Source organism: Platichthys flesus, chromosome 13 (assembly GCF_949316205.1).
Source record: "Platichthys flesus chromosome 13, fPlaFle2.1, whole genome shotgun sequence".
Taxonomy (NCBI): Eukaryota; Metazoa; Chordata; class Actinopteri; order Pleuronectiformes; family Pleuronectidae; genus Platichthys; species Platichthys flesus.
In genome coordinates this window covers 13,326,616-13,352,440 of record NC_084957.1, presented here as the reverse complement: position 1 = coordinate 13,352,440, position 25,825 = coordinate 13,326,616, and the positions used below count along the sequence as shown (strand labels likewise).

General features: G+C 40.3%; 2 protein-coding genes across 3 annotated transcripts in view; one reads left to right on the top strand and one right to left on the bottom strand.

Moving 5' to 3' along the window:
* The window catches only part of uggt2 (UDP-glucose glycoprotein glucosyltransferase 2), a 35,518-nt gene extending 18,042 nt beyond the window's left edge, over nt 1-17,476 (bottom strand). For both annotated transcript variants that reach the window (XM_062401970.1, XM_062401969.1), the window contains exons 1-26: nt 17,386-17,476; nt 16,845-16,995; nt 15,691-15,773; nt 15,438-15,568; nt 13,932-14,044; nt 13,627-13,804; nt 12,878-12,974; nt 12,730-12,799; nt 12,492-12,592; nt 12,188-12,287; nt 11,704-11,764; nt 11,324-11,415; nt 10,994-11,144; nt 9,957-10,076; nt 9,592-9,677; nt 9,325-9,460; nt 8,655-8,786; nt 8,396-8,560; nt 7,662-7,785; nt 7,476-7,574; nt 6,508-6,602; nt 5,883-6,089; nt 2,921-3,052; nt 2,225-2,355; nt 553-648; nt 243-345 (exon numbers count right to left, since the gene is read on the bottom strand). In XM_062401970.1, the coding sequence (XP_062257954.1) occupies nt 243-345; nt 553-648; nt 2,225-2,355; nt 2,921-3,052; nt 5,883-6,089; nt 6,508-6,602; nt 7,476-7,574; nt 7,662-7,785; nt 8,396-8,560; nt 8,655-8,786; nt 9,325-9,460; nt 9,592-9,677; nt 9,957-10,076; nt 10,994-11,144; nt 11,324-11,415; nt 11,704-11,764; nt 12,188-12,287; nt 12,492-12,592; nt 12,730-12,799; nt 12,878-12,974; nt 13,627-13,804; nt 13,932-14,044; nt 15,438-15,568; nt 15,691-15,773; nt 16,845-16,969 (2,928 nt within the window). In that variant the 5' untranslated portion in view covers nt 16,970-16,995; nt 17,386-17,476. The remainder of the gene's footprint in view (nt 1-242; nt 346-552; nt 649-2,224; nt 2,356-2,920; nt 3,053-5,882; nt 6,090-6,507; nt 6,603-7,475; nt 7,575-7,661; nt 7,786-8,395; nt 8,561-8,654; nt 8,787-9,324; nt 9,461-9,591; nt 9,678-9,956; nt 10,077-10,993; nt 11,145-11,323; nt 11,416-11,703; nt 11,765-12,187; nt 12,288-12,491; nt 12,593-12,729; nt 12,800-12,877; nt 12,975-13,626; nt 13,805-13,931; nt 14,045-15,437; nt 15,569-15,690; nt 15,774-16,844; nt 16,996-17,385) is intronic.
* A 2,433-nt stretch (nt 17,477-19,909) lies between these two features.
* Nucleotides 19,910-25,825, top strand: part of hs6st3b (heparan sulfate 6-O-sulfotransferase 3b) — a 55,213-nt gene continuing 49,297 nt past the window's right edge. The window contains exon 1 of the mRNA XM_062403289.1: nt 19,910-20,900. Coding sequence (XP_062259273.1) covers nt 20,356-20,900 — 545 coding nt within the window. The 5' untranslated portion in view covers nt 19,910-20,355. The remainder of the gene's footprint in view (nt 20,901-25,825) is intronic.

Sequence of the window (25,825 nt, the reverse complement as noted above, 5' to 3'; positions counted from 1 at the left end):
AAATGACCTCATCAGGTCAAATGAAAAATAAGCAGACTTGTTTTAGCACATAAAGCCCTACCTTCTACGAAGTAAAATAAAGTCCTTAAAAAGGGATATGACAATAAAACTTTTGATGATGATAAACAAATCTGAACTTTTTGCTTCTGTGTTCTCACTTGTAGTTATTTCAGGGAATCCTTGCTTTGTAAGGAATCGAGGCAGAAAAGAAGAGAACCAATAGGGAGAAGAATGCAGCTTACCATCAGCAGAGAGGACATCTTCTGTGCCTCCCTCGTGAGGGGGTCAACGATGGCAACCACATCGTAGAACACCTCGTTTTCCCGCGGTGAGAGACTGAGAATACTGAGGAGGAGGAAAAAGCACATCAAAGTGAATTCAGCAACAAAAGGTTGAACAACACTTATTCAGCAGAACTGGAAATCAAAAGATTTGCCTTTCTGGGCTGCTTGAAATGATGGTGTGGCGACTTTCAGATGTAATATAACAAAAGAGAATGAAACTGCAGTGCCAACAGGACAGTAAACAGGAGAAAAGAAAAACATTGCCCACCTGTGGCTGTCTTTGATAAAGTGAACATCCCTCCTGACCTCTCCTTTCGGGGCTGCACTTAGGAGGGCATCAACTTTCATGACTAAGTCGCTGGCGCTGAGGGAAAAGAGGTGTAGCAGGGTCACTCCATCATTTATTAATGGTACATGTTAGCGGAGATGTCAAACACAGTTCATGTACTGTGATGTCAAGCTGTTAACAAGGTAGCTTCATAAATCAGTGAAGCCTAACTTCAAACAGAGGAAATTGTCTTAATTTCAGAATGCTTGGTTTTTAAATAGCAAAGTATTCAGTGACACTGACCTTTTCCACATGAAACAGATGAAACTAGAGTTTTTGCCATATCTACCTTCAATAAAAATGTGTTACAAGATATTTGTAAGACATTTTTTTAAATCCAAAATGTGCAATCTGGAGTAAACTGAAGTATTCACACCTTTCAATCAGCACTCTTTGCTAGAAGTCTCTTTGGCAGCACTAGAAGCTCTAAGTCCTCTTGGGTTAACCCTCGAAGAAGTTTTGAAACACCTGAAATTTGAGCAGGTTATCTCATTCTTCCTGACATATCATCTCAACATCTGTCAGATTGGAAGGAGAGCATCTGTGAGCTGCCATACTTAGGTCTCTCCTGGTTGGGTCACTCAAGGACAGTCAGAGACTTGTCCCGAAGCCACTCCAGTGCTGTTTGCTTGGGGCTATTGCTGAACTGAAAGGTGACCTGGCTTGTCAGTCTGACGTTGAGTGCTCTCTGGGGCAGGTTCTTATTCAAGGAACTCTCAGTACTTTGAAGTACTTGGCTTCATTCATTCTCCCAACTCTTCCCTGTATTGCAGAGAACCCCCCCCCCCCCCAATAGTATGACGCTAGCATCCCCATTCTTCTCCATAGATATGCATTTAGCCAAGTAACAAGCTGTGCCTGGTTTTCGCCAGACATGCCAAAGAGTTCCATTTCTGTCTCTGATATTTGCAGAGGACTTCTGAAGCTCTGTTAAAGGGATTGTTGGGTTTTCATGTCACCACCCTCACCAAGGCCCTCCTTGCCCTATTGCTCAGTTTGGCCACGCGACTAATTCTTCAAAACTTCTTTTATTTGACAATTATTGAGGTCACTGAGCTACTGGAAACACTCAAAACTTCAGAGATGGTTTTACACCCTCGCCCTGAACTGTACCTCAGAACAATTTGATCAGAGGTCTACAGAGTTCCTCTGAACTTCATGGCTTGGTTTTTGTTTTGACATGCAGTTTGGGACCTTAAATACACTATTCTGTATTTTTAAAATTGTGTTATCTTTGTCACATCTCAAAGAAAATGAAAGATAATAATTATAAGTGTCAGAGCAAACAGTCCAAATACTTTTATAAATGAGAGAATATTCTTTTTCAATATAACCAAATATGCAAAACTTTCTAAAAGTGCATTTTTAATTTTATTGTAGGAATTATTCCGATTAGACTGATGGGGAAAATGGCAATTAGATCAATTTACAAAATAAAGTGTGGAAACGGTGACAGAGTGTGAATACTTTCTAAAACCGCTTTAAGTAAGATGACCCCTTTGTTTTTAGATCTAGATAGGGAAATAGATAATAAGGACACAAAAAGGTCAAAAAAATTTAATAATAATAATTTTAATTCACATAATGAGTTTGAAACTAAACCCAAACTTACTGCTTTGGCTTCATCTGCATCTGTTTAACTTTGGCTTTGACTTTCTCTGCAGAACCACTCAATGTAATCTTCTCCAGCAATTGGAAATCTTCCACAGTGAATTCCTCCTGCTCCTCAAACGGGCCAAGGATCTAACATGGAGACAATAAGTCGGTCAGAACAAAACTTTTCTAATTCATATCCCAGCATGTATTATTTACTTCTCAACCGGGGGCGTGTTAAATATAATGTGAATGTAACATAGTGTTTTAGCCATTTAAAGTCATGGAATTCAGTGATGTGTTTGCCTCCTTTCTATTTTTGGAGAAGAGCCCTGCCACTGCAGCAGAGGAATGTGAAATGATATTAATTGTTACTGCCATCTCAGAGGCTGGCCTCTTCATCCATTACTGTCAGCATCGCTGCTGCTGCTGCTGAGACAGTGCACACCTACAGTCAGCAGATACAGAGACACTCACACTAACACGCACGCGATTTGCTGTTGGTGCCACCTGTGACCTTTAAGAAACAGACATCGTGCTGATTTGACAGTACTAAGGAAGTGCTCTGAAGTCACTGGAGGGAAAAACTTCCTAAGTGCAGCATCTTAAAGGATCCTGCTTCTCTGTAGCAAACAATAACAACAACATTTGACAGATTATTTGTCTCGCCTACTATATAAATTTGTCTCTTCTAACACAGGTGAAGTCCACTCACCCTGCCGTTGCTTATCACTGCACGCTCTCCAGGCCTCAGTTTCAAGACCTCTCTACAGAACAGCTGCTGACTGAGGATGAAATCCACTTCCAGTGTGTTGAACTTTTTCTCGAAGGCATCTGCGTCCATGCCCTATAGCAGAAAAACAAAAGTTTGTTCAGGGTGTTATATACATCAATTGCTCTGTTAACACAAACATTCGCCCAAAAAATTCTGATGTACTGAACGATCCAGTAGACTAGCTCAAGGACCTTTCTGCCTTTACAGTCTGTCCAAAACAAAATCTGAGTGATGTATTGGCATGAGGAATGATGTATGAGGCAAAAACAATTATTCACAATATCATCGATGCCTTTCATCAGTGTAATCACTGCAGTTTTCAAGCATAAAATATTTCAACCAGAGGAGCAAGCTGTCAGAAATGCACATGTGTGAAAATGAGATTAATCAATTTGTAATTAATACAACAAACTCTTAATTAAGCCTCTGCCATTTTTGTCTATAACAAATTAGGGGGTGTGAGTTTGGAGGTTTGCAGAGTCAAGTTATTAGTTTCTCTAACATTTCACTCCTCGGGAGAACAGGTGAAATACCAATAATGTCAGCACAATCCAGTCAGCAAGTCTGCCTGGCAGCCAATAATAAACTCATATCCCTCGACTCTGGGTCTCAACTCACACAGCCACATCTTTCCTCTTGTTCCACTGCTATTTCCAACCCATTGTCTCCTCATTGTTAAGGCTGGTATACCTGCAGGCCGGTTTGTTATGGATGGTCCCGTATGTAACCTGTGCTATATGACCTATCCTGACGGGGGAGAAACAAGCTCTCCCGTCAGCTGATTAGTGCCTGCGAATTTGTTTTCTTATGTGCAACGCTGCGTGGGTGGATTCTGCACGCTGCAGTGCAGAGAACACGAGCGGTTGTAGACTGCTTACAGCAGCACAGTGATAGTCAGGCTTGGCTGAACACACGTCGCTCACACAATCACAAATAGTCCGCGGGAACTATTCATCAGGTCCTATAGACCAGATTTCCCCCAGTGCCTTTTAACTTAAAGATTCAGTGTGAAGCCTGCTTGTGTTGGTCCCTGTGACAGATCAGGTGGAACCTTAAGTGAGTAGACTGCTTGCCTTGGTATCCACAGAGTGCGGAGCATCATGCATGAGGGGAACGAGAAGTTGGGCTCATCAATCACCATTTTCCCCGACTGTGCACTTAAATCAAGAAAGCAGGGGCAGACAAATCTCTGCAAGTGGTTATAGACAACCTTCATTTTCCTACTTTTTACCATTGTGCTCATTATCCCTTTCTCAAAGAGACACCTTTTAATCACGCCGACCAAGCTAAAATCAAATAATAAGTCAAAAAACAATTTACTTACTTTTTTAAAGCACTAACTCTCCCACTGTAGACCTGTGTAACTTTCAGGGTATGGAATATATGACACAGTACCACAAGACTTTATAAATCTATCAGCTCTGGGAGCTTAAGTTACACTATTTATATTCATCCAGGTATTTCTTAAGCATCTCTACTGGTATTAGTCTATCGCATGAAGTGTTGCAAATCAATCAGCCTGACTGTTTAATGGCAGTTTTGAATTTATACGATTATGCATAAAAAAGATGAAGTACTTTATTTGTCAGGGCCTTGGTACACTATTGATTCAGAGTTTTGGAAAGCCTTCTTTTTACTCCTAATTTGTATAAAAAGGTAATCAGTTCAGAGTCCAGTGAATGACCTTAAATGGTACAAAGTTAATAAAGAAAATCATGTTAATTTTATAAGAGAATTCTTAAATTGGTAAACTTGTATCTTTCCTGCAACAATGGAATTAAATAGAAGTTAATACAAACAATTCCTGAAGTTGTCCCAACTTTTGTTAATTACTTTCAAAGCCCCTGTGTGTCTTCAGGCAGTGTTGGAACAAACTGTGTCATTACACCCTCTGATGCAGTATTAGGACAACACTGCACTGCAGGAAGTGGTACTATATATAACTATCAGAATGGAAAGGAAACACCTGAGAAAAAGTAACGAAAAGAAGACAGACTGGTTGGTCAGGGGTTCATCCTACAGCAGGATAACGATCCAAACCATTAGAAGAGAAGAACCAGACGGGGGCTTCAAATGATAGAGGAGCAGAACAGGCTCCAGACTTAAATCCCACAGAGCTGGTTCAGCATAGACTGGACGGATGGCGAAAGCAAAGCAAACTAAAAAGGCAACTCATTTGTGGGAGCTTCTACTTTAGTGTTCGGAGGAACTTTCCAAAAAATATGTAATTTCTAATGTAGAAACGAAAACAACACAATGACAGTGGTGGGCTGCTGAATTAACTGACTGAATTTAGAATAAATCTAGGATTTAAATTCCATGATTCATTTTTATCTTGATTATTTATTATTATGTTTTACTTTCACTGAGACTGCTAAACACATTCATTGTGTATTTTTGTGCTGGTGCATCACTTGCTTATTTGATATATTTTGTGATATATATTGATATATTTTGATATCTCGCATTGATTCCATGCTTCCTAGCATTGATCTTCTGACAAATTCTTGTCATGTCAAAAGGAAGAGAGAAATATGATTTTTGCCACTTCAGCTCAAACGCATTCAGCAGATAATACATTTTAATAAATAAGTATCGACTGACAGCATCACAAGATTTATATGTTTACAGCTAATCTAAACACACTTCAGCAGACAGAAGATATTCCCCACTTGTACATATGTACTATTTTACTTTGTAAATATCATATAAAAATATCTAAATATCATTAATTGCCAAGCTGTTTCTGAATCTCAGCTCTACAGTAGCTGGTGATGGCAAGAGATATAAAAGGGTCCCATTTATTATTGAAACATAAAAGAAATGCAAATAAAAGGTTTGGAATCTGACATGACCAACAAAATAAAAAATACAGAACAGCATTTCTTAATCCCTTCTTTACCTGCATCAGTAATTCCTTCATCTTGCTCCCCTGCTGGAGGAGCCGGCTGCTTTCCTCTTTCAGGAGCTTTTGCACAAACTCGGCTGTAGCCTTATTCTTTTGGGTGAGGAAGGAGGCCCAGATAGCCCTGTACAGCACAGTGTTATCTTCAGTGGGCTTTCCGCTGGGGTTATCTATCACCCCCACTCGCACTCCACGGCTGGCCTTCTGCTTGCACAGACACACACACACACAAACAGCAGTGATATAATTCACACACATATATCACATATTCTCATATTTCAAGAAAATGCAGGTTTGACTGAAGCAGAGACGAAAGCGTGTTGAGTGCTTCATAGTCATAGTTTCTCGAATTTCACTTAATATACCAAAAAATAAATGTTTTCCTCCATCGCAAACAGAAGATATTTGCTTTCTGTGTTACAACCAAGTAATCTGTATTTACAGAGAATATTCACTTTGAAAGATATCTGTATGGATGATTTCTAGGAAAGCAAAAAGGAACAGAAAAATACCCTTTTCAGGGTAACTTTACCAATCCTTCTAAATTTGTATGGCTTGTTATGTAATTACAAGATTACACAAGCTAAGTCATGAGATGGGGAGAAGTGGTGACAAAACTCACCACATGTTTCAGAGCATTGAGTAACAGCTTTTTTCCTGAGACCGTTTCAAAATCTCCAGCTATCCATATGGTCACAGTACTCATCCCATCCTCATCTAAGCAGAAGAGCAAAAACTCTTTAAAACATCAATTACATACAGTACAAATCACACTGCTTTAAATTTAAGCATCCTATAACAACCAGTGACTGGAAGATTATGGTTAAAAAAAGCTACTACCCTGCAGATGGTTGAGGCTTCCTTGATATTAAGGTAAACTCAATACTGAATATATAATCGAACCAAGAGTGGAGGGCAATTGTATTTTTGAGCTCCAATGTCAACTTTAATCCTCATGTAGATTTTGGAGAGTCCTCATCCTGGTTACACACTGGCAATCAGATGAAAGTAGGAAGCAAAACGAGGCACAGACGTTACAGTGAATGTTCAGTTTGAATTTAAGAGGTAAAAGAGAATTCGACATCTGGCAGAAAAGGGATGAGGATATTAGAGGAGAGCTTTTCCACCAGTCATTGTTATAATACCTTCTCTTAAACAGTCAGAATAGCTGCTGGCCAGCTAGTCCACTGAGGAGGGATGGCAATCAGCCACCTCGGCCACAATGAGACACCTACACTCTGGGCCTGAGCTGTGAAATGCAGCTCTTATGGCCATTTTAACTGCTGGCTGAACGCCCGACCGCAGGCCCAGTAAATATCTTGTTGGAGGCAGAACCTGTCTGCCTTAACAAAGGTCAATTTCATACTTTAATAGATCAGTAAAGCAATGCAGGATTCATTTTCCTTGTTTTATTCATCCCAACAAGCAAATGTACAATAGCTGTTCCACTTAGAGGACAGGATGCAAATGCTTGACCGAGTTATTTAAACTGTTGCAAGTCACGTGTAACTGGAAATGACACGGTGAGCATTCCTCTGTAATGGTGTTCATTGGAAAAAAAGGGGCATGAAATTTGAGGTAATAGCTTACCGTTATTTCTAAAGTACTTCATTCTCTTAGCCACCACAGCTGTTTTGTCTCTGCCTTCCAGGAATGAAAACATAGTTGTGTCCTCCCAATCGTCCACAACTACAAAGCAAGAGAGGAGAAGTTAAAAACGTGCAAGGCATACAGTAAAACCAAGCTAGATGGTGTACGACGACTACTGCAGGTCACCTGGCGTGGAAGTGAAGTCGAGGTACTTTCGGTCGGTGCTCAGAATGAGAGGGTTCATCCTCGGAACCACATTGGCCTGCTCCATTACATAGTCCACCACATCTGAGCCCTCAGATAACTGACCCTGTAGGCGAGGGAGAAAAAGGAATAGAGTAACAATGCTTAGGACATCAATCCACCAGGATGAATTTGATTTCGTGAATGCCTTATATCTAAACAGTCAACATTGTAATCGTATCTATGAAAACAATAATGTGGAGGGATATTTGAGTGCTTACTGTCCTGCTATCTTGCAAATCTAGCAGAAAGAAAAGTTGGCTATTGATCAATTACTTATTATGCTTTAAATTATTTACCACATTACCACACATGGTATCAGCTGAGCCTATATCCTATACTCGGCTGCTGCAATGAACCAGAGATCATTAAAATTTCATCAAAATCTACATTTGATACTCCACGGAACACAGCCATGTAACACACCGCATATGCTTCTTTATTTATCAAAGAGCGTCAATGGTAACTACTTTCTAATCCACTGAACAGGAACCCCCGGCTAGTATGTGAAATATTTCTTGTTTGCATGCTGTCCAGACCAAACAAACTGGTAGAGTTCTTAAGTTTGTTTACCCAGACTAATGCATGTGTTTTATAAACATGTTTCTTCATTGTACAAAAACAAACTCTGGAAGGGAGAAGATGAGTGTCTCCCTAAGCATAAAGGTGTGTCGTACCATAAAGGCAGCTCTCTGGAAAGCGGTGGTCGTGTCCATTATGCGCTGCAGGAGGATAGTCTCCAGCTCATCTGGGTCCATCTCATCAGAACTCAGAGGGACTCCGTTAAATAAAGCCAGAGGTATAGCACCCAGGCCGCTCTTTTTGTAGAAGAGGGCACCCTCCTGAAGCAAAAAAAACATTGCATCACACATTAAGTCCCAATCATCAATTCCAATGAAAACAAAGACAAAAGAATGAACAGTTTAAATTACTTACGTTTCTTTTGTAATCATACTCAGATTCTAAGCCTAGAATCTTCTCAGCATTGGCGCTAGGAAATTTCCTCTTCATGTAGGAAGTGATAGTATCAACAGATAGCGACTTCCCAACATCTACTTGGTTGTACATCTGCAAGAGATCGGAGAGTGGAATGAGATTTAACCATTTATAAGTTCTGTTCCAAGAGCTGATCCCAGGAGAAAAATCCCACTGACTCATGTAGTCCAATAATAGGATGACACAGGGTACAATTTAACAACTGACTTCTGAGGCACAAGGAGATATGAGCATCATGGGGTCATCATGCTTTCAAACATGTTCTGCAATGCTAATCTTATCTGGACATTGAGTGGAGGAGATGTATGTTGTGTCGATTAATTGTCATCACGTCACTGGAGTGTAACTGGAAAAAATTCAAGCACTCAGAGTAAAGAAGAAGGGTCAACGCAGCAGCCTTTTTCATCAATATCTGACCCCTACATGCTCTATTCCCCCTCCCCCCAGAACCAAACAAGTATTCAACACAAACAGTCTCCTGTCTGTGTGAAAGGCCAACTCCGGTCGATATCTGGACCTGATTCTCAAGAGTTAAAATGAGAAAACAGCTTTCGTTATTCTTCAATAAGTGCTCGCTAAAAAAACAGATTTATATATGTGATTTACTTACAGAGACCATGGACATCAGAGCCTGGGATAAATCATACTCGTCTGCAATGTAATTCAGCAGTCGGTAGAATCCAACCCCTGCATCTGAGAAGCCATCAATCTCGTCCTTGGTGTTGACAACAAACACAAATCCAATTCTGTAAGAAAGGGGGACAAAAGCAAGTATTCAATTTGCAGGTGAAATGAGAATCACTACCTGGTAAAGATATAAATACAGAGAGTTGATCACATAAACAGCTGTGGAGGTGTGAGAAATAACAGCACCGACCTCAGGGGGATCTTATGCTTGTAGAAAAGCTCGGCTAGTTTCACCAGTTCGACACTTTCTTCTTGTATGGGATCCAGGAACAGCACCTAACAACAACGATATAATCAGAGAGACGACAGAACAGGACACCCCGTCTCAGACAGCCTTGATAATCAAACCCAATCTGAAGCATTAAAAATGAACTCTGTATGCTCATTTATGTCATGTATGAGATGTTATGATGGTAAATTAACCAAAACCTGACAAAAGGTATCTAATAGAGTCAGACATATCCAAAGAGTTTCAAAGGGCTGCGCTGATTCAAGTAACAACTCCACTACAATGAGCACCGTCCTTAATTCCTACATCTCCTGCTGTCAACTCACCAGATTGAAGAAATTGCGTCGGATCTGCCGGATCACGCCAGGAAAGGTGGCTCTGAGCAGTTCCTGTATACCTGTTGGCCAGCTGCGGTACATTGGGTCATTCTCTATGTCATTTATCCACTGGAAAGTAAAGAAAAAGTGTATTAGTCAACAGCTCTACGATGAATTGACATTTTTGCCATTTGAAATGATAAAAAAGAAGAAAATCAATTAATGGTGGTACACGTTGATATTGTGGTATATAAATTAATTAATGGGAAACACTGAGAAGAAGAAAAATATATTTGGTTCATGATGAAACTGAGGTCAGTTGAGTAGGAAGTCTTTTAAAGCTATAGGTGCAGTAGTTAGCACTGTCGCCTCAGAGAAAGAAGGTTTCCAGTTCGAAACCCAGCTTGACAGGAGCCTTAGGTTGATTGGAGACATCAAGATTGACCGAAGGTGTGAACTGTGAGATTGAATGGTATGTCTCTCTGCCTAGGTGATATGCTGGAGGCCTGTTCAGGGTGTACACCTCTCAAGCATCAAAGGATAAGCGGTATAGATGATGGATGGCAGAAAGTAGAAGGTGTATGGAATTAACTTACATATATTTTCAGTAGAAATCAGTATGATGTTGTATCACTGTACAATGGTATGGAGAGACATATATTGCAAGCTGTAGTGTATACATTTCACATTTTCAGTTGTTATAAAGCTATTATACATTGTCATCTCCCTCCTTCATTGTCTCTCTCTCTCTCTCAGACACTTGTATTTTACATATTATAAATAGTACATCGTCTCTGGAGGGAGAGCTGAAAGTTGAAATTACATTAATTTTAAAATGGCCAAAGGCTAAAATGAAAACTTGCCAGTTTTTAATTTGATTGCTTAACTTCCAAGTTAATAACTGGTGTTTCTGGTAGGCTCGAGATGGTGGCAATAGCCTGATGACTGATTCACTAATTCACGTCCTGGTGCAAGTACACAATGAAGAAAAAACATCTTCAGTATTGATCTGGGCCAGATGAATAATACTTCTGGACATAACTCACCATTATGGCTGGATGTCTGATATCTAAGGCGTAGTTGTCATCCACAGCATTCACAGGTAACTTCAAAAGCTTGCCCTGATGTTCCCCCTTTATGCCAAGGTTATGAAGCCCCTCCAAGACCCTGGCCTCTCCTCTGAGGATGTCCAAAATGCTGTAAAATTAAGACCACAGGTTATTTCCTAAACAAATATAAGCCGTGCGGCTGTGGCTTTGAAATGCAGCCACCTCTGATCTTCCTGCAAAGGGATTACTGAGCTGATGAAGGTCTGTTTTTTTTGGGGGGGGGGGGGCTGGGAGGCAGACGGCTGGCCCCTCCTGCTGGGATTCTACCTGAAAGGGTTGTGGACGTCCAGATCAATGTGCAGTCCATTGATGAAGAGCTCCCCATCTCCCGGGTGAACACCAACGGTCTCACTGAGATGCTGAAAGAACAAACTCAAAGTGTTAATCGAATGCCAAAGCCCTTTTATGTCTGATCTCTCTACAAGAAAGAATTTGCACGGACACTGCAGCAGGAAGCATAAAACACAAAGTGTGGAGAATAAGAGAAAAGCCAGAATAAAATGTTGCGTTTGATGTTGTTAGTGGTTTTATTTCAGATATAGATAACAAACCCGTTCTCTAATACAAAACTCGTGCAGTGGTTAAGGGATGTTATCAAAGAAAACCTCCAGCATTTTCATGTGGGAATGCTGCTTATGATATCTTACCTTTTGGTTCTCCTCAATTTCTTTTCTCATTTCCTGCTTTACAGCCACTCTTGTCAGTGATCTGTGGGAACAGTAAAACATGGTCAGTCACCATCAGCTTTTACCATATCCCCAGCCGGCTGTAAAATGCCAGTTTTAATCTCCAAAAACCTGTGGGCTTCAAGATGGTACATTTGCAGTCAATTCCCTGTATACACACAACTCTTACTCAGCGCTTTCTGGTGTTATTACAAGCTGCCTGAGCCAAAATAAGCGGGCATCAAAAACGGCTCATTAGATCTGTGCAATAGAAGTATTTATTGTGGAAGTAATAGGTGTCACAGGGAAAGTTATAATGCTCAAACACATGGGTTTTTAAAAAGCATATTTCCTGTGCAATTAAATAATAGCATTTGCTGGGGATGGTTCCCAAATTTAAACACAGAGTAGCGCCAAAAAACAGCACCGAATGCAGATCGAGAGAAAAAAAGATGGATTTACTTACCTTGCTTTGCTTGGAAAATTCTGACTGAGGTCTCGCAGGAGCTTCAAAGCATCATGCTTTGGCACAGACATGATTCTGTCAGCTGCTTGGAAACTTAGATCTGTAGAGATCATGAAACAGAATCAAATGTACATATATGTGAATACACATATATAGATATTGTTCACACAACCTGAATCTACATAGGCAACAAAGGGAACTATATTAAATGAGATGCCACAATAGGGTGATAATATAATAACCATGTATATTGATGAACTGTTTTTCTTACAATCACTGATTATATGCAATTTATAATTGATACCTTGCATCTCCCACACTTTGAGAGGGGCCATGTCATTGGTGCTCTCCAGAAGATGTTTGCGAAGCTCAACGAGTTCTTCCTGCAGTTCTGGATGAGATTTCCTTAGAAGAGGTTAAAGAAGACATTACATTTCGATTCTAAGGCAAATTAATTCTTAATGAAGTCTCACGAAGGACAGGATGCACTGCAGCAAAACCAGGAACACCAAAAATGTGCATGTTATGGTTAAGCTACTTACTTTAATGATCCAAAAAAGAACCCCTGTACATCGTTTTCATCCTCCTCTGTATTTAAAGATGTCTTTGGATCTATAAAGCAAAAGATGTGTGTTTAATTTCTTTGGACAAAGTGAGGTCCAGCCAACATTCGATTAGTCAACTACTGACCTTCTACTTTGGTGTCATCCACAGCTTTGTATTCTGTGCTTTTGATAGCCAGCTCAACACTGTAGCCTGATAAAAGCATCTTTTGAGGTTTAGGATCCTGCAGCAGTGAGAAGCAGAGGGATTGATTAAATGCAAACAAAGACGAAGTTTATTTACATGTACCAGATGTCAATTACAAACAATTATCAACTGAGATCCACTCAAGAGGGGAGGTTTTCCGTCAATATTTATATATACTACATGGCCAAAATTATAGGTCACTAATTAGGGGGTTCAACTTTTTCAGACGCACCCATTACTAACAAGCTCAAACTCATGAAAACAGACAGTTTTCACTGACAACCATGTGAACGAGTCAAAAAGTTTGACACATAAATTCAACCTACAAGTTTTTACAAATCTCGATCACCACGAAACCTTCCACCATAACATTGTATCTGTTGGAATATGATTTCATAAAAGCTGCTTGTCAGGCAGACTAACTCTGTCAAAGAGGGTAACTTTCTGATGGGTCATACATGACCTGGAGGTCAGAGGTTCCAAAACCCTGATCTATAAAAAGATCAAACTAACCATGGAGGTCTAAATTTAAATATTAAATATTAATATTACTGATATTAGGCTTTACTTCTCAGAGGGATACAAATATTCATGAGGTCATATCAATAAATAGCGTATCCACTGAAATGTCGGTCAGTGTAATCTTTGGGACACCATTTCAAAATGGCTGTAATACCATTGCTACTCACCCCTACAAAATGCCGCAGCACATACATGAGTGTGCCCTCTTGGGCTTTCTCGGAGAGCGCATTATGAAAAGACATGAACTTCTTGGTTCCAATCTCAGCATAGAGGATCACAACTGGCACATCTGTTTTATTGAGTCCGGGATATGTGTGATCACTCTTATACAAAAATGGTTTTGGCCTGAAAATATTTAGAAATGTAAAAAAACATCCCTGCAGGTTAATGCAATTAGTGAAATAGATTTATAACAAGTTAATTATGCAAATTAAATGTTCAGATGTCTAAAAAGCAAGACTGTATATGTTACCTGCCTGCAGCTGCCTTCAGGAGCTTCTTGATGTCCTTGGTGCTGCAGCTAAGTTGTCCATGAATGGAGACAAAGGCAGGACAAGCCTCAGGTGGAGGTTCATCACTGGCTATCTGTTCAGGGCAGGGAGAGAAATTTGTTTTCTAACACACTGCCTACACACATGATGCTTATGCTGCCAGGACCTGGTGGTTTTGTTCTCATAAAGGGCTACACACATTAAAATGCATGTGACCACAGAGATGCGATTCAGTTTGCATAAAAGAAAAATGCATCATGGCAAGTCTTTAATTACAAAAGTCCAGCACTGCCACCCTCCCCCATCAGTTAAATCTGAAACCTGATTGATTTATTCTCAGTACTCTCCAGCAATCATCACACCGATTTACATTGTGTGGCACAAAACTTAATTTCACCCGCAAAAAAGCCATAACTCACTCAAACTTAACACATTTTGAAATGAGGGAAATTCATCATAGCAGTGCATCACTGTCACTAAAATGAGGTTTCTCCTTATCACCGCTGAAACCGACACAATCAAAAGACTCAGAAGTCGTGGACAGGAAGCACATAAATTATATGAAGCAACTAAACATAAAGTCAAATTTAGTCAAGAGAAAACCAAGAACAATTTCATGTCAAATAAAAAGCTTTAATTCATTTTTAAAGGTTTTCTCAGCATGTACTTGTATGTATTACCGTTCTGAAATTATGCCTTTAACAGTAATATAAAATATACAGTAAAGATAAATGTCTCAGCACAATATATTAATGTTTAGCAAATCAGGAAGTATTACAAAAATCCAGGATGTAAGTAACTTCCACAACCATGGTTTTCCTAACAACACAGATTTTTACATCTCATATTTGTCCTCTGTGGGAAACAGTGGGCCCCTGAGGTTGTGGATTGAAAATAAGCATTGATTCTCTGTCCACCTCTCCCTGCCTTCAAACCATCCTGTGTTTTTAAGACCACTCTCTCCCTGGTATGAGCAGGATGTCGTCCTCTCCTATATCTATAGGGTCCATATTCTAGAATTGTGGTACCTAAAACTGCAGTATGAAGGATTTTGAGAAACCTGTAAGCTACATATGACAACTTGAAATAAGCTAAACTAAAAAGGCTGAAAGTCACATTCATTCGTTTTAAATAATGAGCATGTAAATGAAGGCATCTGAGAGTAATCCAAAGGGAGCCATGGATGACTCTGCCTGTCACTGAATAAATTATAGATAATTATCATTACACATTCCGAAAGAAACCACTGAGACACCCAAGCATTGTTATGAGAAAATAGGTTATTGATGCGGCACATTCAACACAGTGGTCCGACTATAATTATTGTCATTAACGGCTGTGCCCCAAAGTGGTCGAGAGAAAACCTAAAGTAAGGCCTGCGGAGCAACCTGGCTTGAGACAATATAATCATCCGAAACAAGAGATGGAGAATTGCTCGTCTCCTGTATTATGAAGCTGCTTGTAAGAAGAATTTGATCATAACATACCTGCTGGGAAGCGTGAACAGCTGGTGAGTAAGACCGTAGAGCCACGGCAAATTTGAGAAGATTCACTTGAAGGTCCGTGAGGAACTGGCCAGCCTTCTTTATGACCAAGTTATAGTAGGAGCGCACAGACTCTGCAAGGCACATCAACATTTGTAATAGTGAGGCTTTTTAGAAGAGAAGAACACCACTTGTGTTGCAAAATTATATATAATTTGTAGCCATACTTCTGAAGTCTTGGTTTCAGAAAACATACCTCCTTGCTTGTAGACGGTGAGTTCTTTCACAGTGTCGACAAACTGCCAGAATTTCTCATTCCCGTCTTCTGCAATAAATTCGCTGCAATTGAGAAAATGATGTGTTAGTCAGCATAAGAAAGTAACTGACTGCCTGACCACATAATCATATTCGATTTTCTAGCAATTATTCGGCCCATCTTGTCTCCAATGTTGTCGGCTCCATAGGGTCTATGTGAAGTACCACACTGACCTTACAACAGGGTTTCTGAAGGTGTCATCAAGAATAATTATAGACTTTTTTAAAGACCATAATGAATGAAATTGAGGACGTGGGCCAAGTACAACTAGTTGGAAGGGAGATCAGAATCCCGTAATTACTTACAATTGCCCTTAATTGAAGTTATGCTGAAGTAGCCTACTAGAGAATAACCCTTGAAACGTCCACATTATCTCACACACTACAGACAGAGACAACAGGCATCCATCTATCCCACAGTCAAGCTGACCGTACCGAGATGGATGCTGACCGAGGTGGTGGTAAATAATCAGCTCCATGTTAATCTTATTTGAAGTTGTATGATAATATCTGTTCCATTGAGAAAGTACAATAACAAAATGTGCACGGCACGGACACATTTCTTGTAAAAACAAAATTCACTCTAAAGCACAACAGAAGAAATGTTAAATGAACTTTAACATTATTGTTACCTGAATGTATTGAAGACCTAGTAAAAAATATGTAATAATAATGCAACTTTATCTACACTGCACTTTTCAAAAACAAGTTTATAAAGTGCTGCATCAACATGGAAACAGACAAAATTACATAAACAAAGACACAACAAATCTAGGTGAAATAAATGTAAACATATCTATGTAAACTTAAAAATTCAGACTCTATTTTAGACTTTTTAAGACCCGGCAGAAACCTTGTGCATATCATATGTTGATGAGTTGAAATGTATAATACTAGAAACACTGATTAGTAAATTATGATATAATAACTTTTAACTGAAACAGCAGCACCTCTATCCAGAATATTCTCTGGATATTCCCCATCCAATTACTAAGATCTAAAGTTTCCGTCGGAGCTAAATTGAACACGGGCCCCCACTCCGTCCTGTTCAGTGCGGATGTGTTTGAAAGCGGGTCCAGGGGACAGGGATGTTACCTTGTCTCCAAGAGGAAAGGTGTCATGGTCCATTTGGCTCTCAGGCTGGCAGTGACTCCTTTGGGTGCCCCGGTGACATGATGTATGTTCAGCAGCAGCAGTGACAGCACAATAACAGTCCTCATGATGTCCGGGGCGACGTGTCATGAGCCTGCGGAAAGAAGCGGCACACTGGGGGGTCAGCACGGCTCCTCTGTGCCCTTTAAGAGCCAATGCCACGTAGTTACTGGGACTTATTGTCAGAAAAAACACAACACTGCTGCACAATGTCGCACGGGTCACAACGTGTGTAAAGAAAACAACGTACAACTATTTAGAAACCTCACAAATTCAACGTTGCAGAGGAAGCTGCGCGAGAAAAACACGTCGAGGTGAGAAGACAGACGCGATTAACGTTGAGTAGCGTTCAGATCAAAGTTAACTTTATCCGTGAATGAAAACGTTACGACAAGCTAGCGGGATTTAACCCGAACAAATACCGCTTGTGTTAAATAACAATGTGAGTAGTAGCACATACAAAGTTTCCAAGAATATCCCTCACCACAAAATGATGCTAGGCGCTTCCATACAAAGCAAAAGCTCCAGGTAGGTATTTTGGGAAAGCTAACGGGCTAACCGGTGCAGCTAGCAAGCTGCCAGGGTATCAGGGTGGCTGAGGCTGGCCGCTGCTCACATCTGAAAGAAACTCACAGTGAAAAACAACGCATTGTGTGTAATTGTTTTCAGGCACAATTTTCAATGCAACTTTTACGTTCAGAGTTACTATAAACGTGTGTCAAATTTAATAAACATGATGCTTAGTGGTATTTTAATCAGGCAAAGCGGCAGACAGCTAAGGAGACAGACGCTGAAGCTTGTAGTGCCCTATGTTAGTGACTGTCTCAAAGAATGAAATGTTTAGTTGCTCAACTTTTTTAACAAACTGCAAATTAGTATTAACACAATTTAGTTTTCACACATCATTTATCTGTAATATGGATCACATTATATTAAAAATAAAATCAGTGTCATTACTAATGGTTTTGGTTGTTTAAATTAATTCAGAATCCCTTCAAAAATGTGTTATGCCACTAAAATACAAAAATACTTTTTTGGGTGGTTTCCACTGGTCGATGTTATTTCAGACAATTATTTTCATCTCATGTGCATTAAAAAGTATGAGCCTCAGTAAAAGACTGGTCAGCTATTATGGGTGATATACAGGGAGAAAAGTCTTCCTCTTTTTTTCAACATACAATAGAAATGTGGTTTTAAAAAGTATCTTACAAGTTTTCAGTATACATTTTATCAGGCGCCTTTTAATTCAGATTTATTTCAGGGGAAAAACATTATTTGTACTAAAATGAGAATGAATGTGTAGATTGGTTTTGCTGTGATGAATTTGTGCTGAGATTTCATACCTAGTCCCGTCTTTGATCAATGATGGTGAATTTCACATCCATGAATCTCTAACGAACTGGTTTGAACCTCTGCTTTCATCATTTAATCTTTCTGATCTCAAACATTTCACCTTAAAGACTTCCAGTAGGCCTGTTTTGAATATTATGGAAGATATAATATTCACTATACTCACTCCACTAACTTGTGAAAGTTTTGCATGATTTTACTCCACTCTTTGCTTGTTCTCAGGTATCATGCAGTCACAGATAAGGTAACATCTGTGTTACTATGAGCTAATGTCAAGACGTAGACCATTACGTCTGCATATGAGTTTTAAGAGTTTTATAAGACACTACATTTATTGTACATCTGCCATGGAGGGGGGAGTTTTTTCCTTATTCCAACGTGAGAGTCAAGGATAAGGGAAGTCATGTGCTTTTGACTTGGAAAAGTTCCTTATAGTAAATTTTATGATTTGTGATATTGGGCTTGACTTTCATAAAGTTGTTGAATCTATGCGAAAACAATTTTGAAAAGCATTATCTAAATCAACTATTGCAGAAGATGCAGGGATAACAACTCTATTTTGTATAACTACCTGGCAATCGTAGCAAATATTCACTTGTTTGTGACTGCAAGCAACTGCCTTTAAAGCTTTTCTGTTAAAAGAAAAATGACAGTTTCAATAACTAAATAATCCTTGATGACATTCTCAGGTTATTTTTCTGCATAGTTCCTCCCATCTGCAGATGGCATTTCTGTGGCTTAAGCTGTTCTTCCCCCAGTGAACTAACACTCCTGCATATAATGGGTGGGCTGTCCATTTAATCCCAATTTTGGCATAATTTCAAAGGTTTGAGGGTTCTGCTACCTTTCTCCATTTCATGTTTTGGCAGTTGGCCACTGGTGACATTTTAAATACTAATGAACTCATAGCACAGGCAGCAGTTGCCGTATTGCTTAATTAAATCCAAGATTAGGAGACTTAATGAAAGAAGAATACTAATTAGGATACTAAATTACACATAATTCTATCTCTATCTAATATTTGGATTGACGGATAGATAGATGATAGGTAGGTTGATAGATGGAGAGATAGATAGATAGATAGATAGATAGATTGATAGATAGATAGATAGATAGATAGATAGATAGATAGATAGATAGATAGATAGATAGATAGATAGATAGATAGATTATTCTTTTATTACAACTTCATGCTGCAGAAGTAGCGGCTGATTCACTTTTAATTGCTTTTCTTAACACTACTGCGTTTTCAGCAGATACTGGACATTATTGGACTATTAAATAAGTCTGTACTCTTAAAACTGGCAGCCGTGCCGGCTGTAATCAGAGGGCAGTGCTTTCTCTTTAATCACCAGAGGTCACACTCGAACGAATGCGCCTGAACGGGAAAAAGTTGCAGCCGGATTTAGTATTTATCAGTGCTTAAATCTCTGTGTTGTCTCAGTTCAGTGTCACTTGCTGGCTTTGCTGCGTGTTAAACGAGATTACGAGCTAGACGGGATACGGGATGTGTGGGGGGGCTTTTCGCAACCACCAGCAGCACGACGAGAGCATGTAACGCATACAGCCTGGTTTGTTAAATGGGATGCAGCATCCTCTCACAGTCCCTGCTTCAGTCTGCCCCGGCGGTCAGAGGATGCTGATGTGCAGGATGCTGCCGGATCCCGCCCGTCACTGCGAGACGAGCCGTGCGATGTCTCAGCAGGAATGAGTCGGAGTCCTGCTGCCGCTGCGATTTAAAACAAAACTATTCGTGAGAAAAACTCCTCTTTATTGCATCAATTTCAACTTGACACCGGAGCATGGGAGTCGTCTGCACGGACGCGCGTCGACACCGGCTGCAGAAGTTGGACAGACAAACATTGTCAATGCCATGAATGTGGACTTTGGACAAGCTTTACAGCGCAGTGCAGAAGAACAGAGCAAATAGGCGGACCCGTTGCTTTTATGCGCAGATTATGTGTCTCTGGATATTCCATGAACATGATGCACTTACATAAAATGCACCTTTAATGTGCCTTGAGGCATGGAGGGGTATTGATCCAGAGGAGAAATGCACGCTTCTGATTCACAGTAATGGAATGAAGACACTCTCCTCGATACAATGGATGATAGATCCAGTAAGCTCATGTTGGTTCCTATCCTGGCGGTGCTGTTTGTTATGATTGGTTACCAGTACATATGTCCCGCAGGCAGCAATTCGTGCCACTTCAAGCCCGGGGAGAAGCTGAAGGGGGTGAGCCTTCTCTCCAGCCCGGACCAGGACACGGATGATTTCTACAGGGACCAGGACCTGGAGGACGACAGCCCCGCCAAGCTGCCCTCCAAATTCAACTTCTCCGAGCGGGACCTGGACAGACACGTGGAGTTCAACATCAAAGGGGACGACGTGATCGCGTTCCTGCACATCCAGAAGACCGGGGGCACCACTTTCGGGAGGCACCTGGTGAGGAATATTCGCCTGGAGCAGCCGTGCGACTGCCAGCCGGGCCAGAAGAAGTGCACATGTCACCGGCCGGGCAGAGACGAGTCCTGGCTCTTCTCCCGCTTCTCCACGGGCTGGAGCTGCGGGCTGCACGCAGACTGGACCGAGCTGACGAACTGTGTGCCCGTCATTATGGACAAGAAGGAGGCCCAGAGGAACAAGAGGTACCGAGTGTGTGAGTGTGTGTGTGTGTGTGTGTGTGTGTGTGTGGTCCAGGTATTAGTCATGTTGAGTAAATGTGATTAAACGATTAAATATTTAAATGAAGACACATCATGAAGAGTTTTTGACAAGACGTAAGGTTAGAGTAGGTTTCCAGGAAATCACTGTAAGTAAATATAACGTCCTTCAAAGTCATGATGAGTCGGTAGGTCTGTATGTGTGTGAGTTTGTGTGTCTGTGTGTGTCGTGTCCAGGTATGATTCATGTTGAGTAAATCTGTTTAAACAACAACATTGTTGGGACCTGTCTTCCCTATGGGAAAAAAAAGAGAGTCCCCATAATGTAAACCATTAAATGCAAAGGGTTTTAGGGGTAAGTGAAGTTTACTGCAAAGAGCAAGGATATGGGTAGGGTTAGGTTAGGGTTTAGACAAATAGCAACTATGGTTAAGTCTCCAGGAAATCAATTTGAGTAAATATAACGTCCTCCAAAGTAATGGATACACAATTATGTGTGTGTGTTTGTGTGGTCCAAGTAGTTTCCCAGTCACATTATAGGGTTAGGCTTCCGTAACTATAGTTAAGGTTTGAGTAGGTCTACAGGAAATCAATGCAGGTCATGGTAATGTCCTCTAAAGTCACTGTGGTCCCCACACTGTACTCCCAGGTCACAGATCTGTAATACTCATGCAGGGGCCCCTTACTTGATTCCACACATAACTTTGACTCTGTTCACACCTGGTGTTAAAATGCGTCCTTAACCTCTAATCCAGACTTCTGTGAGCGGCGATAGAACATGACCCAGGATGCAATGGGTGCTCACTCATAGTCTCCACCGGAAGAGATATATTGTATTTAAGTCAGGAGGTGTGGAACAAGAGAGCCGTTACTTTCTATCAGCAGTCTATATCAGGGACTACTGTAAGTTTCCATAAACAGATGCTGTAAAACAACACCAACCACCCAGCATCGGGTTCTTTTCATTTGCATTGCACTGTGCATCACACAGTGTTAGAAAACACCAAAACAGCATTCCGGATAACCTTTTCCTTTGCTCGACAATCATATAAATCACCCATGTTTGTCCTTTGTGCTCACATCAGCCCTTCACACACAGTGAACTTGTTCCTGCCCAGCTGCTGCTGTTATTCCCCCTGACTGTGTCATTTACCAATAGTTCAGAGCCGTCTACAGAACTCACCTTTCATGGAAGAAATTACACGGTTCAAATGTTCCACAACCCTGTGGTGATTTCATTGTCGCTGGATCAAAGCTCCGATTGCAGCTATTGAAAATGGCCAGAAAACATTTTTGTCACTACCATCGCACCACATTCAGACTTGATATTTGATGCTGCATCATCTCAGGAGTTTGAATTATTGCAAGATGATGAAGTTATCAGAGAGGAAAAGCAAAGAACCACTTCATGTGTAATGCATTAGCTGTTTTCAGCAATAATTTCAGTTGGAAATACATTTCATTGCATGCATTATATACAGTTCGTGCATGTCCTCACTCAGCAGAGTGGATGTATGTACTTTGCAGTCATTTTTTTGGGAGTCACTAACTTTTAAAAGCATCACATCTGTCCATAAATCCAAATGTTAAACACCTTTCAGTCGGTTATAAATCCTGAAAGATTCTCTCACAAGCAAACTGAATATCTCTTGGGGCACACGCTGCATTTTAGAACATCGAACAATTTCCTTCTCTGTTTGGAAAAATACAATCGTACACTGAAGTACAACAGCACATGATTTATTTCTGCTGGGCCAAGTATTTCCTTTCCTCTGGAAAGTGCTCACTGGATGTGACAGCTCTTCATTTCACAGCTGCAGCATCTATTCTGCACTTACTGTCCCCTCGCCCCTTGTTCTTTAGTGGGCTCCCGCTGCATCTATTCTGAGATGATTCTGCCTCGACCATGACTGTTGGCAGACGCACCCGTTGGACCCCTCGCTAAGCATCCACTGCACGCGGCACATTTCCTAAGAGGGATGACTAAAAGCATTATGCAAATTTCATCTTCATCATCATTTTGTGTATAAGCGCTTGCCTTAATTAAAATATACTAAATGATATAAGGCCAAAGTAATACAAAAATGACTCCTTTGCTTTGCAAAAAAAAACATACTTTTTAATGACAACTAAAATAATCCACTTCTAGAAAAATCTTTATGCCACCTAAGGGTGCAATGGGGAATACCAATCACACATCACTGCCAAATTCAGATGGCATGCCCTTGTTATCTGGTTGAAAGGTTCTCAGATTGAGTGGCTGTCTTTTCTGCAGTCTCAGCCATTCACCTTGCCAGCTCCTGAGGTGGCACCGAGAGGTGGAGGTGGGGCGTGGCAGGCTGCGAGGGCTCTGCCTGCATGGCACTGTATGGCCTTTTCAGCCGGGCTAGGGAGTGCAGCACAGCGAACCAGCCGCGCAGAAAGGTCAGCCGCGTCAGCCCCGATCAGTGTGTGTGTGTCCTGCAGTGTGATTCCTTCTGGAGTGCGCTGTCAGTCAGTGAGCAGCAGAAGTGGATCAGGTACAGGCTGGGTCTCTTCAGGAGTGTTTTCTGGAGAAACATAAAAGTGATGTCGTCTGAGGTTGCTCTCTGCGTGGAGAGTGAATCATGGTTTCAGCCATGTTCATCTGAATGAAGCAGGCTTGTTGAGTAGATTGTCTTCCTACCATGTTATTTCAAAGGCCGGCATTGTGGAGAGCTGAAATCATTTCTGATTGTTTCATGTTCATTATCCAACTGCTCGGCTTGAAGTTCCTCTGGTGTTTTCATTTCTAAGTTTTCAGATCCATTCACTTTTTTCATATTGTTTTGTTGCTGCCCTAAAAATAATCCCTCACCAATTTACATTCATTACCCCATTGACACATTCCTGTCTCTGAGCTCTGCAGCCATTCATTCAACATAATAGCTGGCTCTGACATGCATGATCATCTGTGAGATGTGAGACAGACATGTGGGACTATTTAAATCATACCCAATCAATTGACCCTAACACAGGTGGACTCCAGTCAAGTGCTTGTCATAGCATAGGTTCTGAATGGAACCAATAATCCAACCATTGATCTTATTTTGAATAGGACATTATTTTGGTCATAGTGTTTACATGATTTGGTAATGGAATATTCCATTCATATTCCTGTTAACATGTTACAAACCATAGTCCGATTATGATTCATCATATCCTCATTACTTGCACTGTGTTAATACGTCCGGCGATATTCCGCCAGTTTTCCAACCCAAATTTTAAATGGTGTAATTTATCATGCTCTTGTATTATTGGGTTAATATTGGAATATTGTGTCCATATACAAAAATTGTTTTCCTGTTTTAAATTATGAAATGTCAAAAAATCGATTTTGCTTTAAGGCTGGAATTCAAAAAAGAGTAAAGGGGTCTGCATAGTTTCCAAATGCACTTTATTCAGTATGACACCAGATCACAAAACAAGGATTTTCTACCAATATATACCACTACATAAAGTAAGGTCTGAGTAAACCATGTCTTGTGAAGGGTTTTTGCATGTATAGTAAAAGGTTGCAGGTCAATATCAGAGAAACATTTGATGTTGTCTTCTATTGACAACATCATCCTTATTCAGTTTCTGCAATATTTTACCCTCGGTTCCATCTTTGTACCGTCAGACTATGTCATTGAGATTAGAAAAAAACAACAACAGCACCACACTTTTATTGTTACAGCTGCAGGTCTGAGGTGACGAAATGTGATTATCAAACATACAGCCAGAAGTCTCCAGTGAAGCTTACAATATACACCTTGAATAAATCAGCTGTATAAGACTTAGGGCTGCCCAATCTTCCATGTATAAATATCTTTATTATCATCTAAGTTTAATGTCCACAGAATTGTAAATGAGCAAATATCAGCCACATTCATTTTAAATGTCCCCTGTAGATGACAGGCAATAATAGTACAAATTGTTTATCTCACATTTCTGTCAAGCTCAGGATTTAGAAAAAACAAACAATTTAAGATATTTCTGCAGCAGTCATGTCATTAATGGTGGAAGAGACACATGAATCAGAGACACTGGGAAGAGGCAGCTTCTGCGTAGTGCCAAGGTCATTGGACTAGAACACAAAAACATTCATGCATGACAACACCATTCATACAGAAGTCCCAGCGGGTGGTAGGAGCTCAGCCAAGGAGGAGCCCTGTGCTGTCAAACAGGTTGTTCACAGATTCACTGAAGCTACTTTAGTACAAATAAATGAAGATGAACAGGTGTATAGGCAGACAAGTAACAGGTACCTTGAAGCAGGTAGCAGGTAAGGTAACAGGAACACGCTTCCTAACTACTAACCCCTACTCTACTATGTAGAGGAGTAGTGAGATCATGAAGAAAAGAAAAAAGGCGCGGTGAATTTTCTTTGTGTCCATAATAATAAGACTGTCGCAGGATTATGACGTAAAACAACAACGTCGTTCTGTGGTAAATATTTATTCTCCATTCAGTATCAATACTTTTAGGTCAAAAACACGTTGAATAACCATATTAAAATGTAGGAATATACGTGTTTTCGGAAGCTTATGCTGGATTCTCTTTCCTTCTCATATAAACATTTGTACAACAGGTTGCGTAGAGAAATGTTAAAAATAAACAGAAACAAATAATAGTTACAAATGTAGGTAGACATTAAAGTAGATAAAGCTGTCACACGCAGACAGATATATATGACTTATTCTTGTACATAGTATTCTCTCTCTGTGTCTTCATGCACAATTAGATGCTTATCAAACCATCCTGTATTATTATATTATTATAAATGTATTTTGACAAACACAGCTACATACTCCCAATCACCCCCATTAAGATTAAAAGAGGCTCACATGGAAAATTTAGGATATTAAGGAGGTATATTTTCTGTAACTAATATAATCAGTGGTGTGCAG